The 16,190-nt window shown below is 43.9% G+C and overlaps 1 protein-coding gene across 2 annotated transcripts in view; it reads left to right on the top strand.

Annotated features, from left to right (window-relative positions):
• Positions 1-16,190, top strand: part of LOC137524326 (interferon-induced very large GTPase 1-like) — a 182,672-nt gene that overhangs the window by 96,361 nt on the left and 70,121 nt on the right. For both annotated transcript variants that reach the window (XR_011022658.1, XM_068244058.1), the window contains exon 3: positions 15,369-15,506. Coding sequence is in view for 1 of the 2 variants with exons in the window: in XM_068244058.1 (XP_068100159.1) it covers positions 15,369-15,506 (138 nt within the window). In the remaining variant the exon portion in view is untranslated. The remainder of the gene's footprint in view (positions 1-15,368; positions 15,507-16,190) is intronic.

The raw sequence follows: 16,190 nt of genomic DNA, 5'->3' as shown, positions 1-16,190 counted from the left end.
ATTGCTACTCATCAGATGTAAATGATCTATATCTTGTTTTTTTTGCCACAAATTATGCTTTGTGAGGGTGATATTTGCTTTAAGTAATTATGCTATTATCTGTGCATTTTAAAGGGAAAAATTAGAAAAAAAAAGAAAAAATACACTATTTCTCCATTTCCATGCACTATAGTTTTCAAATAAACAATGTTACCATAGGTAAAACCCACACATTGTATTTGCTAATTTGTCCTGGTTATCTCAACATTTAAATAATGTTCCTAGTACAATGTATGGCGATAATATATTAGTTTCTGGTTTGTGTTTCTTGTTTTCTCATTGTACTCTATCAGTAATTAAAAAGCCCTTATCTTCATGATTAACAGTAATACACTCTCATGGCATACATATTTTAAAAGCTAAGTCCCTAGGGTAACTATGTATTCTCTTTTCAATGCTGTCACTTTTGTTTTTTTTTACTAGTATTTATTTAGGGGTATAGAGTACATGTAAATAACAGTTTTATTGCTTTTCATTCAGTTTTCTGGTAAAAAAAATCACATGACTTATCCCTCAGTTGTCAAACACCACAAAATCTATTCTCTCACTTGTCACGGTTAAAATGATACCCTATATACATAATCAGATAGCTTATTGGGCATACAGCACACTGTTTACCACAAGTACGCCTATCTACTCCCCTGAGATTCAAGTAAAGTTTTGTGGGGAGTAGATAAGCGTAGCAAGGGAGGTAAAGTGGTTAAAGTCCCAACATCAGACGTAGTCTGACATAGGAAAACATGGGCAGCTGTCGCCAGATCTAGTCTGGGCTTGGCATTAGAGATGGCCGAAACAGTTTGCAGGCGGAGAGTTCCTGCTTAACTTGGGCTGTTCACCAGGGCCGGATTTCTGCAAAGGCCACAAAGGCCATGGCCTAGGGTGATAAAAAATCAGAAGGATAAAAGGGCAGCAGGACTTGAGAGAGATAAGAGGCTGAATGTCAAAATAAATCATTTCTCCTGCTCAGAAGCCGCCCTGGCTTTGCTGCACACACAGTCAGAATTCCAGAGCTCTGTGTATTTTCCTTACTTCTTGCTGTGCGATGAGACAGTGCTATCACCTGAACATACAAGCTTCAGTTTAATGCCAGGGGTGAGAGAAACATGGATCACCATGTGCTTGCTGCACAGTCTGTGACTCTGGTAGACACAATTTCTGATCCAGTAAGATAAACATTTTAACAAAATTATTTCCACTTTACAACTCAAGCTGGGCTAAACAATGTATTGCTGGTCAGACTCTGTTAATGACTTGAGCCATTCCTTCTCCTCTCTCCCCCTGGATTGTAAATCTTAAACAAAAAGATAAGGTTTTTTTTTTCCTTAGAGAGATTTATGACAGCCCCTACTAAGCTAAATCTTAACCCCTTGCTGGCACATTTTAAGGCAGCAGTACTGTCTGCAGTAGTGTGAGATAACGTCTCTATAATTATAATTGCAAATGTACTGTTGTATACTTTTGTATTGTTACTTTCTGTTTTGTATACCAAAAGTAATAACAAACACTAAAACTTAAAAAAATATATATTTGTACCGTGTTGGCAAACTGTGAAAAAAAAAAACCTGTGAAAGAATTAGTACAATAAATAATAGAAATAAAATGCAACAGATCTGTGATTACAGAAGAGCAGCGAGGGAGATGAACTGCTCTGCTACTTCATGCCTGGTACACACCATGCAATTTCCCATCAGATAGACGGGTGGAATCAATTATTTCTGACAGGTCCAATCAGATTTCTGATCATTTTTCTAATCGACTTTGTATAAGTGATCGGAAAATTGATTCAACCCATCTATCTGGTGCATACCAGGCATTAGGGACTCACTGCTCTGACAGGAAAAACAATCATTCATCATTTTTTAGAGAGAAAACATTCATAGATATACACGAGTCACTAAAACAGGCATTTCCTCCTGCAAACAAGTGATCGTTAGGGTGCATACACACATCAGACCATAGTCTTTGGAAAATGAAAGATCACAGACCTATCTTACCACCCTTCATGTAGTATGAGAGCATTTATACACAGTCTATTCTATGGAGCTGAACTCCCCATCAGAAAAAATCTTTGCAAGATGCTGCACACACAGATGCTGTACAGACACAAAAGATCAGTATCTGCAAAAGATCTGTTCCTGTCAAAGATCCGTTCCTGCAAATTGCATTCATAGTCTATGAGATCTGCTGATCCTCATACACACCTTGTTTAACTGACATTCATCTGCAGATCAGATCCACCAGGATGGATTTTCAGATCTGCAGATGATTGTCTGATCTGCAGATGAATGTGTGTGTGTGTTTGTGTGGGGGGGAGGGGGGGCGGTTGGTGGTACCGGGCCTAGGGCACTGGGAAGTCCAAATCCGGCCCTGCTGTTCACCATTTGCATTTAATGCAAATCCTTTTGTTAAAAATTTGCATTTAACATTAAAGTTAATGGCATCCTAATTTATCGGTTAAAGAGTAACTGTTAGGCAAAAAAAGCTAATTTAAATCTCTATTCTCCTGTGTTAAACAGTTTGAAAGGTAGCCAAAAATGCAATACTGAATTTGAAAATCTACTTTTTTTGTTGGCTGAATAGCAATCATCTGTTTCCCCAAGCTCCTAAGGAGGCCACAGGCCACAAAACAGATGTTGTAGAGCATGCTGGGAGTTTTTTTTTCTCTCTACTGCCCTCCCTGGTCCTCCCCTTCATTTCCCTATCCCTCCCTAATTATTTACTGCAGCCTGATTGGCTGCTTCCTCTGTCCCTCCTTCCCCTCCCACACTCCTGTTCAGAGCTGTAATGTCCCGATGTCTACCCCCCCCCCTTCCCGCTGTCAGTGATGTCCCGACGTCTCGCCGCCGCCACCCCCCCCCTCTGACAGTGATGTCCCGATGTGTTGCACCGCCACCTCCCCCCCCCCCCTTCCGCTGGCAATGATGTCCCGATGTCTCGCCGAGCTGACTCCCCCCCCCCCCCTGACAGTGATGTCCCGATGTCTTGCTGACACCCCTCCCCTCTGTCAGTGATGTCCCGATGTCTCGCCGCCAAACAACCCCCCCCCCCGCTGACAGAGCTGTGTTGTCCCGATATCTCGCCACCCCCCTCCCCCCCCCCCGACATAGCTGTGATGTCCTGACATCTCTCCACCCATCCCCCCTCCCCCCGCTGACAGAGCTGTGTTGTCCCGATGCCTCGACCCCCCCCCCCCCCCACCCGACATAGCTGTGATGTCCCGACGTCTCTCCACCCCAACACCCCCCCCCCCCCCCCGCTGACAGAGCTGTGATGTCCCGATGACTCTCCCCCCACCCCGTTATAGCAGAGACTGGTGGGAGTGTCTAAGGGCTGGGAGTTGGGAGGGATAATGAATACTAAATCAGGAAGCAGGGTAAAGGAGGATATTACATCATGACTGGCTTCAGACAACACAGTCAAAGATAGAACCTGTCAGGAGCATAAATCTCTGCAAATACTATATAAAAAAATCTCTGAAATCCAGACTTCGCTTCAACGCCAGCACCAGCGTTGGGGTGGTCTTCCTCAGCTTTATACCATAGAAATGAGGTGGGCAATCCCCTAATTGATGCATCAATAATCTGTCTACGTAAACGCCTCCCATCACTGGGCCTAGTATCTTTTCCTAGTAAAATGACCCCTTTGGTTTCCAACCCTGACTTTTCCCCAGCGGATAATATTCCCTATCTGTCTACTGTTACAGAAAGTGAATTCCCACGAGTTAAAGACTTTGTTTACAGTGGCAAAATCAAATCCCCAGCTGAACTAAACACTAAAAATGAGTCTACACCTCTTTCTTGGTGGCAATATTTACAAATCTCCCATTTCTTAAAATTTGAAAAGATAAAGAATACTTGGTCTAAACCACTCACCCCGTTTAAAAATCTGGTTTCTAGTGAGGGCCCTCATAGACACCTTGTCTCCTCCATATATCAATTGCTCTTTGGAGCCAATTGGGATGGAAACACCAACTTCCAGGAAAAGTGGGAAAGAGACTTAAACCTCACCTTTGACAATGAACGGTGGCAACAGCTTGTTCTTCTCAATCATAAGGGATCCCTGAATACCAATATCCAGGAACTTGGATATAAAATTCTCACTCGTTGGTACAAGACCCCTCATGTGTTACATAAAATCTTTTCATCGGTTCCCGATCAGTGTTGGCATTGTGGCGAGGATGGGGGCACCCTCCTCCACATATTCTGGGAATGCCCAGCTCTAACTAATTTTTGGAAATCAGTACATGCCTTGATGGAACACATCACAACCGAAAAAATTCCATTTACTCCTGGTGGTCTGTTGCTCCATGACACCTGTTCCTCTGTTAGAACCTACAAAAAATCCCTTCTGATACATTTGAACAATGCTGGCCGGGCATTAATTCCAACACACTGGAAATCCTCCATCTCTCCCTCAACATCTGAATGGATTCGTAGGGTAGACACAATTGCAGATATGGAGGAGCTGGTGTCGGCACCGAATGACAAACTTGAGAAACATAACCTAACATGGGCTGTATGGCATCATTTTAAGTTATCAGATGATTTTTGACAAAAGGCTGGACTACAGTGAACATATCTTGCCCTCCCCCCCCCCCCCCCCCCCATGATATCCTCAGCTACTCACAACACTCATAAACTCTGCTTTTTGTTTTTCTCTCCTCTCTCTACCTTCTTCCTCCTCCTTCTTCTTTTCTGCTTCTGACAATATATATATTAAGTGGCTGGATGGTGTACTGGTTAAAGAGAGACTAAAGCGAGAATAAATCTCGCTTCAGCTCTTATATATAGCAGGGGCACACAAACGCCGCTATCCCGCGGCTTAACGGGGGTCCCTTCACCCCCAAAACCCCTCCGTGCAGCGGGGGAGCGCTTCCGCGTTGGGGCAGGGCTAACCGCCGCAGCCCTGCCCCACGCGCGTCTGTCAGACGCGTATCTCCGCCTCTCCCCCGCCCCTCTCAGTCTTCCTTCACTGAGAGGGGCGGGGGAGAGGCGGCGATGCGCCGCTGATAGACGCGATGTGAGGCACGGCTGCAGCCGTTAGCCCTGCCTCCAGGAGGAGTGAAATCTACGACCAAGTTGGTCATAGATTTTGCAGGGGTGGGTTTGGGGGTGAAGGGACCCCCGTTTAGCCGCAGGATAGCGGCGTTTTAGCAGCTATATATAAGCTCTGAAGCGAGATTTAATCTCACTTCAGAGTCTCTTTAAGGACCTGGGTTCGAATCTCGGCTCTGCCTGTTCAGTAATTCAGTAAGGAGCTCTTTGGGCAAGACTCCCTAACACTGCTACTGCCTACTGAGTGCGCTCTAGTGGCTGCCTCACAAGCGCTTTGAGTCCGACAGGAGAAAAGCACTATACAAAAAAAGGTATTATTATTATATCTCTTTTATGCATAACCGAAACTGCTAACCATTTGCTGTTTTCAAAATGTATGCTGTTAATGCACCCTTGCAATACTTCCTGTATACATCTTATGGGACTGTATACATCCATTGTACTTCCTCTTTGGATGAACCAAATATTGTACTATTCTTTTTTGGTTTAATAAACTTTTAATAGTAAAAAAAAACAAAAAACCTCGCTACAGTCGGTATAGACGACATAGGTTCGTCCACGCTGAAAACTGGCCTGGAAAGAGTTATAATGGTGTATGTGCACCACCTACTGGCAGTAGGCACATATTAAAGCATTACAGAAAACTTCTGGAATCTAATACCATACTATATATTGTACTGTACAGAGAATGACACTTATTGCCACACTGGTCTGAACTGAGCCGTGACGGACTATAACAATCACCAGGGCTAAGAGTTGTGCAGCAGACCAGAGTGTGTACAGCGGCCCAATGATGATCCCTAAAGATCTGACATGTCGGACCTTTAGCTATGCCTAAGCATGACCCAACGGCATTGTTCTTGGCACCTCCCCATCCGCTGGAAGCTGCTAAGCCAGATGCGATTGTCGTTGCTTCCCCCACCGCACATCGCAACAGAGGCGTCATCAGCCAAAGGTGACAGTGCACTAACAACACTGTACAGAAGTGAGAAGTGCCATCAGCCTTTGCACATAATGCGTCTTTTGCTATGCAGGAGGGAGCGGAGAAACGATGAGCATGTGTGAGAGAAGTTTCTGGTGGTGGGAGCAGCGAAAACAATGCTATTGCACTGTGCTCGGGCATTGCTAAAAATCTAACATGCTGGATCTTCATGCAATCGTTGTGCGCCTGATGTAGTCATGCTGGTCTGACCATAATAACCACCCCTGAGTCATTATGGTGCACCACTCAGAGTTCAGACCAGCGTGTGTATGGACCTTTAGGGCTGGTTCAGGCGGATGTCTCAATCACTTGCCCAGACTCTCGTCCAAATGCTCTTCTGCAAGCGTGCAGAAAAGCATTTGTCGACTTTCAGCAGCGATTCCCAGCGATCATCATTTTTCATCCTGCAGGGGGACACAGGAGTGCGGCGCTAATGGGCCCCAGAACGACCATGCTGCTTTCAGACAGTGGAAAAAATAAAGATCAAAATGCTGCTTTTGCATAAACAGCGGTAAATGACCCACAAGTGTGCATGTGAACTGGCCCTTAGTTGTTGTACGACACAAGACAAGAGAGATGATTTAGGTAAACACTGTATGGTATTTATTTCTGCATCTGTAGATTTATTTTTTCATCCATATTTGAGGAGGATTTTTCTGTTTGTGATTAAAAAGTTTATCTTAGAAAATTTAATTTAATTTTTGTGACATGATTTTGTTTTGAAACTTTCATTATACTCAAAATGGATACTAGACCCGTTTGACGGATTTTAGTAAGTTGCAAGCAAAAATTTCACAATAATTGAACCTATTTTTGCACAGAAATCCTGCAGAAATTTAACACTAGGGAGGTTAAATTTGGGTCTATTAACAGACCATTGGGAAGCCTCCAGATTCCCATTGGTCTGTTAATAGACCAATGGGGAGACTTGGAGCCAAATTTAAAGGTGCTTTTGGTCTAGTTTTACTTAGTATGTGTGCCACACACATACTAAGTAAAACTAGAGTGTGCAGCAGAAATCTTTGATCAAGCTAACAGAGGATATTGGCATGGGAAATTTCCAAGGATATTAGCACGGGGCTCCACATTCTATTTCTCCCAGCCTGCATATGGGACAAGGGGTTAAAGAGGCTCGGGAGGAGGGACCCCACATAATTTTTTTTACTTTTATTTATTAATACATTTACTGGTATATAAATGGTATATAAATGTTAATACATTATCATTATCTGACTTTTTACCGCATTTCAATATAGACTTTTTTCCTCTAACTTTAACATCGATTTTCTCAAAAACTGCAAGGTCTTTTTAAAAAGATGTTCCCACTGTCATCCTTAACAGATCCTGCAAATTTGGTGTTTCTAGCATGTACGAGCATTTTGCTATTAAAGTGGACCCAAATTAAAAATACAAAATTTCAGAAATAAAATCTATTTTCTAAATTATAATAATAAATATCAGCCTTTTTTCAGCTGCATGATGACAAATATAAAATATTTTACATTTATTGGAGGAACCCCTCCCCTTCCTTTCAAATTGCCGGGACAAAATCCGGCAAACTGGTGGAGTAGATGGTGTCCGGCAATGGAGGAATTGCTAATGGCTGCCCCCAGTATAACCCTAGTTATGGAAAGAGAAGGGTGAAAAGCATGCACTGAAATGCTCATAGGCTTGAAGGAGTGTTTATTTATCTTTGTATGTGTCAGAGTGGTGCAACTAAATATTTTCAATTAAAAAAAAATGTTTGGTTTGGGTCCGCTTTAACCGCTAAAGTCGATGGCCATTGCATTTTAAAATTATTTATTTAAAAAGCGTTTGCGCAAAATCCATATTTTTGGTGACTATTTTGCAGTTATTCCACATTTTCCATGCCACTGTACGGGTTTTGGTACACTTTTTTCCCTTTTTTTCTTTTAAATGTGGCTGCAGAGATGCTTTGAAAGTTTTGAAGTTCTCCTGCCCATTAAAGTCTATGGAGCTTGCCGAAGACTGCTGGTTCACGAACATGTGGTAAATTTGCATTCACAAACTGAAAATTTGATGTTCGCTACATCACTACCTGGCATCAGAGCAGCACGGTGGCGTAGTGGTTAGCTCTCTCGCCTTGCAGCGCTGGGTCCCTGGTTTGAATCCCAGCCAGGGCACTATCTGCAAAGAGTTTGTATGTTCTCTCCGTGTCTTTGTGGGTTTCCTCTGGGCACTCTGGTTTCTTCCCCCATTCCAAAAACATACAGATAAGTTAATTGGCTCCCCCTAAAATTGGCCCTAGACTACAATACTTACACTACATAATATAGACATATGGCAATGGTAGGGATTAGATTGTGAGCTCCTTTGAGGGACAGTTAGTGACAATATATATATATACACTGTACAGCACTGTGTAATATGTTGGTGCTATATAAATAATAATAATCATCCCCTTTAGATTACAGTACTGGAGTCAGTCAGACGCTTTGATCACCAATGACCCCCCTGCACTGCCAAGTAATTTAAATATGATGTGATTTTGGGCTCTCCACTAGGGGCACTGTTGCATAATTACGTAATTCTGCTAGCACGTGAGCAATAAGGGAGGAGCTACAGTGAGTGAGCTGGTGCCAGTCCCACCCCTTGCTGATGCTGGGCTGCTCAAAAATATAATAAAACACCCGCACACCAAGCTTTAAGATAAGCAGTTATATATATTATAGAAAAGGGGTATCACAAATCACATAAACGGTGACAATCAACAAACATCATGGCTAACATCATGAGCTAAAAAATGTACATTGGATATAACAACAATGGGTAACATTAACAGGTTCTCATAGATGATCTGGCCGAATCAAAAAAGAGTCCATACACTCTGCCAAAGCATGAGTGTTTTGTGCAAAAATAGCCAAAGATACAAATTGTGGAGACAAGTGAACCTCTAGGCAGATGATTCCAGAGTCCCTGACAGCGCTGTTTCGGAATACCTTTTTCAAAGGGCACTGGAGGATCCTTTCGGGCTGCTGCAAGGTTTGAAGTGAACACAGAGCTTTAAATACATTAGACCCCATGCCGGACACCGGGGCCGGCCCCTGGCGCGTACGACGTCACACGGCATGGTTGCCATGGCGCCGTCGCGTCACTTCCGGCGGGGAAGCATCCAGTAACATGCCGCCAGCCAAGTGGGGAGGAAACCAACCCCAACATGGCGGCTAAGCATGCGCACACTGGGTGCCCACCGTCGGGTAGAGAAGCTGATAATGAAAAAGGCGGAACAATAGGCAGAAAAGTCCAGCAGGGGTGTCCAATCACGGTGTCCGGCGAAAGGGATGCCATAGCATAAGTCTAAAACAAAAAATAAAACGTTAACAACCAGCAAATATAGGATCATAAGGCACCTCAATGCCAAGTAAGTGCAAAAAATCAAAATGGGATCCTAAATCTAGCAGGGAAAAATAGCGTCCATTTACATCATCGCAGGCTGAGGCGTGGTAAGAAAAACAGCACGCAATACAGCAATATAAACCATCCTGCTGGAGGAATCTCCTGCAGATCCTTAAAGGGAAACTACGTGGGTCATATCAGAAAACCATGGGGGATCTTAAATGGAGGACGAACGCAGCCAGACCTAAGGGTGTACACAGCGACCGCCACTATGAGGAGCAAAACTATACTAGCAAGTAGAGAAAGTGAGCATAGCAATATATCCACTGATATTCCATTTCTTAAACGTCAATTTGAGGATTTAGATAAACGAGTGGTGGATTATAAATTACATTCAGATACTCTGGTGGAATATTTGAGGGCTAAAAGGATTCCCAGGGGTCTACGCTTGAATATACGTCCTACATTCTGTAGGAATAATAAAGAATACAGTGACAATTGGTTTAAGATACTCAATAAATGTAGTTTAGATCTTATTACCCTAACAGTTAAGGGAATCCAAGGTGAGATTGATAGATTGGAAACTTTGGCTTCTAACCTTAAAACTAAGCTAGAAGCTGAGATCTCTGAAGACGAGTTTGATCTATATTTAGAGGGACACAGTGTGGCCCTTGAGGCCTATAAGAAAGAGGTTCTCACCAAGAAACTGGACAAATTTAGAAGGGATACACTAGATTACCAGGAGGACCGAGTATACTCCTGGCGCAGTGAGAGACGACCTAGACGTCGTCCTCGAGTACCACAAAGTAATCCCCCCTCAGATCAGAGTTCAGGTGAGGGTTCCTCAGGGTCCTCAGGTGCTTTTTTAGGCAACCGCCCCCGGGGAGGCAAAGGGGGAAGAGGAAGAGGACGCGGAGGGGCCGAAGGTGCTCCCAGGGACATCAGGATCACACGGAGCCAAACCCAGGGGAGGAATTGATAGTCAATCTTTCATCACACATTCTCACAACCACTGAGAAGCAGGTATTAAGCCGTGGGTTGGGTTTTGTTCCCACACATCGGGGCTCTACCTTAGAACTTGACTGTGATTTATTTAATTTTTTCAGATCATTACGTATCAAGGCTTTTTTTAGCAAACCTTCCAATATGGTGGCTTCATCGGGTCCCCCCATCAACCTCTTTCCCCCAGAAGTTGACCTTTCAAAATGTAGAGCTAAAAGTAAGTGGGTTCCTCCAAATACAGCACATGCTGTGGAGACATTTGTTGACTTGGTTCAGAGAGATCTGTCCCTTGTCGGCCGGCCTGCCCGCCCGGTACATTGTAACTTCACGGCCTTAGAGCAACAGGCCCTTAATACTTTGATTCAGAATGCCGAGTTAGTTGTCAAGCCGGCTGACAAGGGAGGTGCCATAGTCTTAATGAATGCCACCTCTTATCAACATGAGGTCCAAAGACAACTTCAGGATACTAACGTATATTTCAAACTTTCAGGTGATCCAACTTCCACAATTAAAGACGAAATCGATTCATTGGTCGATAGGGCACTTGAGGTTGGCCTTATTTCCAAACAACTATCTGATTTTCTGCACACTCCTTTTCCACTGATTCCACTCTTCTATGTCCTACCAAAAATCCACAAATCATTGGTGAACCCCCCCGGGAGACCTATTGTGGCGGGCACCAATTCGGTTTTCCAACCACTGGCTATCCTTCTGGATCAGGTACTCCGGCCAAGGGTTTCATGCATGCGCTCATTTCTTCTCGACACCACAGACCTTCTTGCTAAGATCTCTAACTTTGGGCTCTTTCATTCCCCAGTGTTCCTATGTACGATGGACGTTACCAGTTTATATACTTCCATTCCACATACGGCAGGGATTGAGGTAATTAAGTCCAATTTTGAGAAAATGTCTCTCCCCAATACGCTTTCTGAGTTTTCGCCGGACACCGTGATTGGACACCCCTGCTGGACTTTTCTGCCTATTGTTCCGCCTTTTTCATTATCAGCTTCTCTACCCGACGGTGGGCACCCAGTGTGCGCATGCTTAGCCGCCATGTTGGGGTTGGTTTCCTCCCCGCTTGGCTGGCGGCATGTTACTGGATGCTTCTCCGCCGGAAGTGACCCGACGGCGCCATGGCAACCATGCCGTGTGACGTCGTACGCGCCAGGGGCCGGCCCCGGTGTCCGGCATGGGGTCTAATGTATTTAAAGCTCTGTGTTCACTTCAAACCTTGCAGCAGCCCGAAAGGATCCTCCAGTGCCCTTTGAAAAAGGTATTCCGAAACAGCGCTGTCAGGGACTCTGGAATCATCTGCTTAGAGGTTCACTTGTCTCCACAATTTGTATCTTTGGCTATTTTTGCACAAAACACTCATGCTTTGGCAGAGTGTATGGACTCTTTTTTGATTCGGCCAGATCATCTATGTGAACCTGTTAATGTTACTCATTGTTGTTATATCCAATGTACATTTTTTAGCTCATGATGTTAGCCATGATGTTTGTTGATTGTCACCGTTTATGTGATTTGTGATACCCCTTTTCTATAATATATATAACTGCTTATCTTAAAGCTTGGTGTGCGGGTGTTTTATTATATTTTTGAGGTTTTTGTAGGACTTTGGTCCGGTTTATTAGCCCAGCACCCACGTTGCTCAGTTTATGATTGTTTTCAATTTTTGTGCATATTATGCACCAGGTGTGCAGACCTTTCTAATTCATTGATGCTGGGCTGCTACCTTGCTCCGCAGTGGCGTAGCTAAGGAGCTATGGGTCCCAGTGCAAGTTTTACATGGGGCACTCTATACATAACGATTGAAACAGTGCACCAAAACCTGCCAAGGACAACAACAGTGTCAGATGTGCAAGTATAGGATGGGAAACAGTTTGTTAATAATTACTACTATTTAAAGCATCTAAGTGATTATTACCAACACAGGGCCAATAGAGAGTTAATATTGTGCTTGAGGGATGACCCCTCAGGGCACCTCTGACCCAAGGTCCCCGATGCGGTCGCTACCTCTGCACCCCCTATTGCTACGCCACTGTTGCTCCGGTGTGAAAATGTAGAGGTTCTCCGGATCCACGCTGCAAAGCACTCACTCGATCACCCACTCCGCCCCCCCCCCCCCTCCTCCAAATTAGAAAAGGTGCTGAGGGGGGATGCATTTATGAAACCATCTTGATTGTGCATTCTTAGCAATTCTATGTAATATGAGGGACTAAAAAAGCATCCACTAAAAGTATATTTACTAGAGATGCTCATTCAGATTCTGCGAAATTGAAATTTCCGCATTTCCAATTGGAAATCCGCATTTCCGATCGGAATTCAGAAATCGTAAAATAGAAATCGGAATTCTGCGAATTTACCGCAACTCGTTAATCTTATCCCAATCACAGAACTTGGAAGCACTGGACCAATCAGAGAATGCAGAATTGTTCTGCAAAAATCAGATCACCGTGGTAATTTTAGACCAATCACAAGACTGATTTTCCGTTTTCCCGATTTCCGTTTTCACAATTTACATTTTCCCTTTTTTTTTTTACTTCCAATTTTTGCATTCTCTGATGCAAAAAATGCCTAATACAATACTCCTTAAAAATTGGAAAAATGGAAAATCGGAAATCGAAAAATCGGAAAAATTTTAAATCGGAAAAAGGAAATTGGCAATGGATGAAATTGGAATTTCCACGGAATCGAAAATGAGCATTTCTTACCATCTACTCAGTTTGCACTTATATTACATAGATTTGGTAAAATAGCATAGTAAAGATTGTATAGTGAGTGGGTACCCACATCAGTGGTGCTCGGATACAATTCGTGATCACGGCATAGCAGTGATTCACAAGCATTTTTTCACTATCCAACATCGTGTTCTGAATCCATGTTTGGGAATCGATCACGGCAGTCAGTCACAAATTCAGCTGTTATTCCAAGTATTCGGTCCGTGATCATGGCCTTGATCACGGGAAAAATATCCGTGTTTATCACCCGAAAACCCACTGACTTTATCAGTTAATAGCAAAGCCCCTTTACATGGTATAAAAATTTAAATGCGGTAAATGACAGTTGTTGTCCCCCACGGAGCCCTTGTCCAATCCATGGACAAGGGGCTCTTCCCCACCTCCTGCCCCAGGAGGAGGTGGGGGCGATGACTCCTGGGGGGAAAGGGGGGTTCATGGTGGCGTTTAGGAGACCCCTTAAAAAAGGGGACCCCAGATGCCCACCCCCCTCCCAGGAGAAATGAGTATAGATGTACAAATTGTATCTTGTGACCTTCTTACATTGATTGAAGATCTCCGCCGCCACACACGCCGCAGCTCTCAGCTATACTATGTATAGCAGAGAGCGCATCAGCCTATGCGGATACTATACCACCAGCTTCCGCTGTCCTCCCTGCCTTCCACCCCTGTCACCCACACCCATGCTGGCACCCAGTGCACCCATGGGTACACTGGGTGCCAGCATAGGTGAGGGTGATAGGCGTGGACAGGTGGGGAGGACAGCGAGAGCCGGCAGCAAAACATCCACAGAGGACACGCTCTCAGCTATACTTAGTCGGTGGGTTTTGGTGGGCTTTTAATCACAAATCACGGCCGTGATTTCAGATTTTAGAGGCAATCACGGGTAAAATCCGGGCCGAATTTGTTAGGCTATTTCAAATCCGGATCAAAATCACAGCCTATCCAGTTTTTGATACTGCCGTGGCCGGATTTATTCGAATCCGTGATCAGGGGTATCCGAGCATCACTAACCCACATACATCTGATTGCTACTTTGCCTCACAGTGGCATAAATGGAACCAAACATTCTGACACTAACTAGTGGAAAATTTAGGCCCAAACATGTGGAGGTGTGGTGGCAGAAAATATCGGGTTTAAAATAAGCAGAATCAATTGGCATCTTTATGTCAGCATCACAAAATATTAACAAAACTTGGTGTAATACACTGCAGAATGCATTTTTTTACACATTTTTAAAAATGTAAAGTATTTGGCACAATCATATACATATGATTGTTTGGTTTGCCCTTCAATGACATAAATGCCACCAAAAAATCCCAGAGGACCACCCTAAGGCTCTTGCACTCCTTGTACCTGCCTGCAGTAGAGCATGCTGATGATCTGCCATGAGAGATCCATTCCATAAAAACATAATGTGACTGAATGATGATGCCAGGTCTTCAAGTGCCAAATACATACTGCAAGGTTCTGCTGCTCTGTACAGATCTCTGACCTCTATGTGTTGTGGCACTGCCTACAAGTTGTTGGTGGCCTTGTAAGAAACATACCTGATTCCAGCGATGAAAGACTGCTCTTGTGTGAGCCAGCTAGAGCAGCTGGCTTCCTCTTCGGACCAGTGGGGTTGGGTGCGTTCTGCGTTCCTGCATGTATATGAACATCTCCAACAGAGGGCCACACATGGCCATGCACCTGTCTTATGCTCTTCAACACTGCTAATTATCATTGGAGGGAAATGTATATACAGTATGAGTGGCCAATTAGCCACTCTGTTGCACTCTGTTGACTTTTTGTCCCACCTGACAGGCCTCAGCCCCAGACCTCTGCACCTTGCTCATGATTTACTGACCCTGACTTTGTCTGGCAGCATGGTGGCATGGTGAATAGCGCTCTCATCTTACAACACTGGGTTCCTGCTTGGAATCCCAGCCAAGGCACTACCTGCACAGAGTTTGTATGTTCTCCTGTGTTTGCATGGATTTCCTATGGGCATTCTGGTTTCCTCCCACATCCCAAAACATACAGATAAGTTAATTGGCTTTCATCTAAATTGGCCCTAGACTGATGGACATGTAACTGTGGTAGGAATTAGATTGTGAGCTCCATTAAGAGACAGTAGGTAACAAGACTACATACTCTGTAAAGCTAAATAATAATAATAATAATAATAATAATAGCTTTTTTCTCAACGCTCAGGTCACCAGATGACCAGGAAATGGAAATCATGTCAGAGGAAGGTGAACAAGTGTCACAAAGGGAGATTGATAGTATAAACCCAACATCTGCTGAGCAGAACATTACTGGAGATCTGGAAACTGCTGCTACCTCTGCACCGTGAGTGTTATTTTTACAAATACTATTATTAAATTCTACAATGTCATTCTTTTTATGCCTATCATGTAAAACAAATGTAGCGCAAATGTTTTCTGGTTTCTGTTGTTCATTTACGGCAACAGACAGCTTTACATTTTACAGAACCACATCTACCCCACACAGACAGCCTGTTTTGGACTTTTGGTCCTCCTCAGTACATGGCAGTGATTGGCATGGCTCTATGGGATAGGGCTTGGACCAATACAACAGAGTAACCAAGCAGCTCAGGGTGACCTAAAACCACTAGGAAAGTATCGGGGATTAAAAGAGACTGAAAAGCCCTCCTATAAAAAGCAATGCTTAGTGTGATTTGCCTTCTTAAAACAGAAGGTAGCTGCATTAATTCATCTTTAAGTGAACATCAGTGGTTATCCACAATGCACGACTACTGAATATGCAAAATTATCTCTTTATGCCCCTGAAGCCAGACCTGTATCCAGTTCTGCTGGTGTGTAGCACGCCTATAGCTTTACATTTTACAGAGCCACATCAATCCCACATGTAGAAAGCTTGTTTCGGACTTTTGGTCCTTCTCAGTACATGACAGGGATTGATATGGCTGTATGAGATAGGGCTTGGACCAGTACAACAGAGTAACCAAGCAGCTATTGGACATTTTACAGGATACTCGCATGTGTGGTACCT

The sequence above is a fragment of the Hyperolius riggenbachi genome, chromosome 7, assembly GCF_040937935.1.
Source record: "Hyperolius riggenbachi isolate aHypRig1 chromosome 7, aHypRig1.pri, whole genome shotgun sequence".
NCBI classification, from domain to species: Eukaryota; Metazoa; Chordata; class Amphibia; order Anura; family Hyperoliidae; genus Hyperolius; species Hyperolius riggenbachi.
The sequence above is the reverse complement of the archived record's forward strand: the minus strand, read 5'-3'. Positions and strand labels throughout refer to the sequence as shown.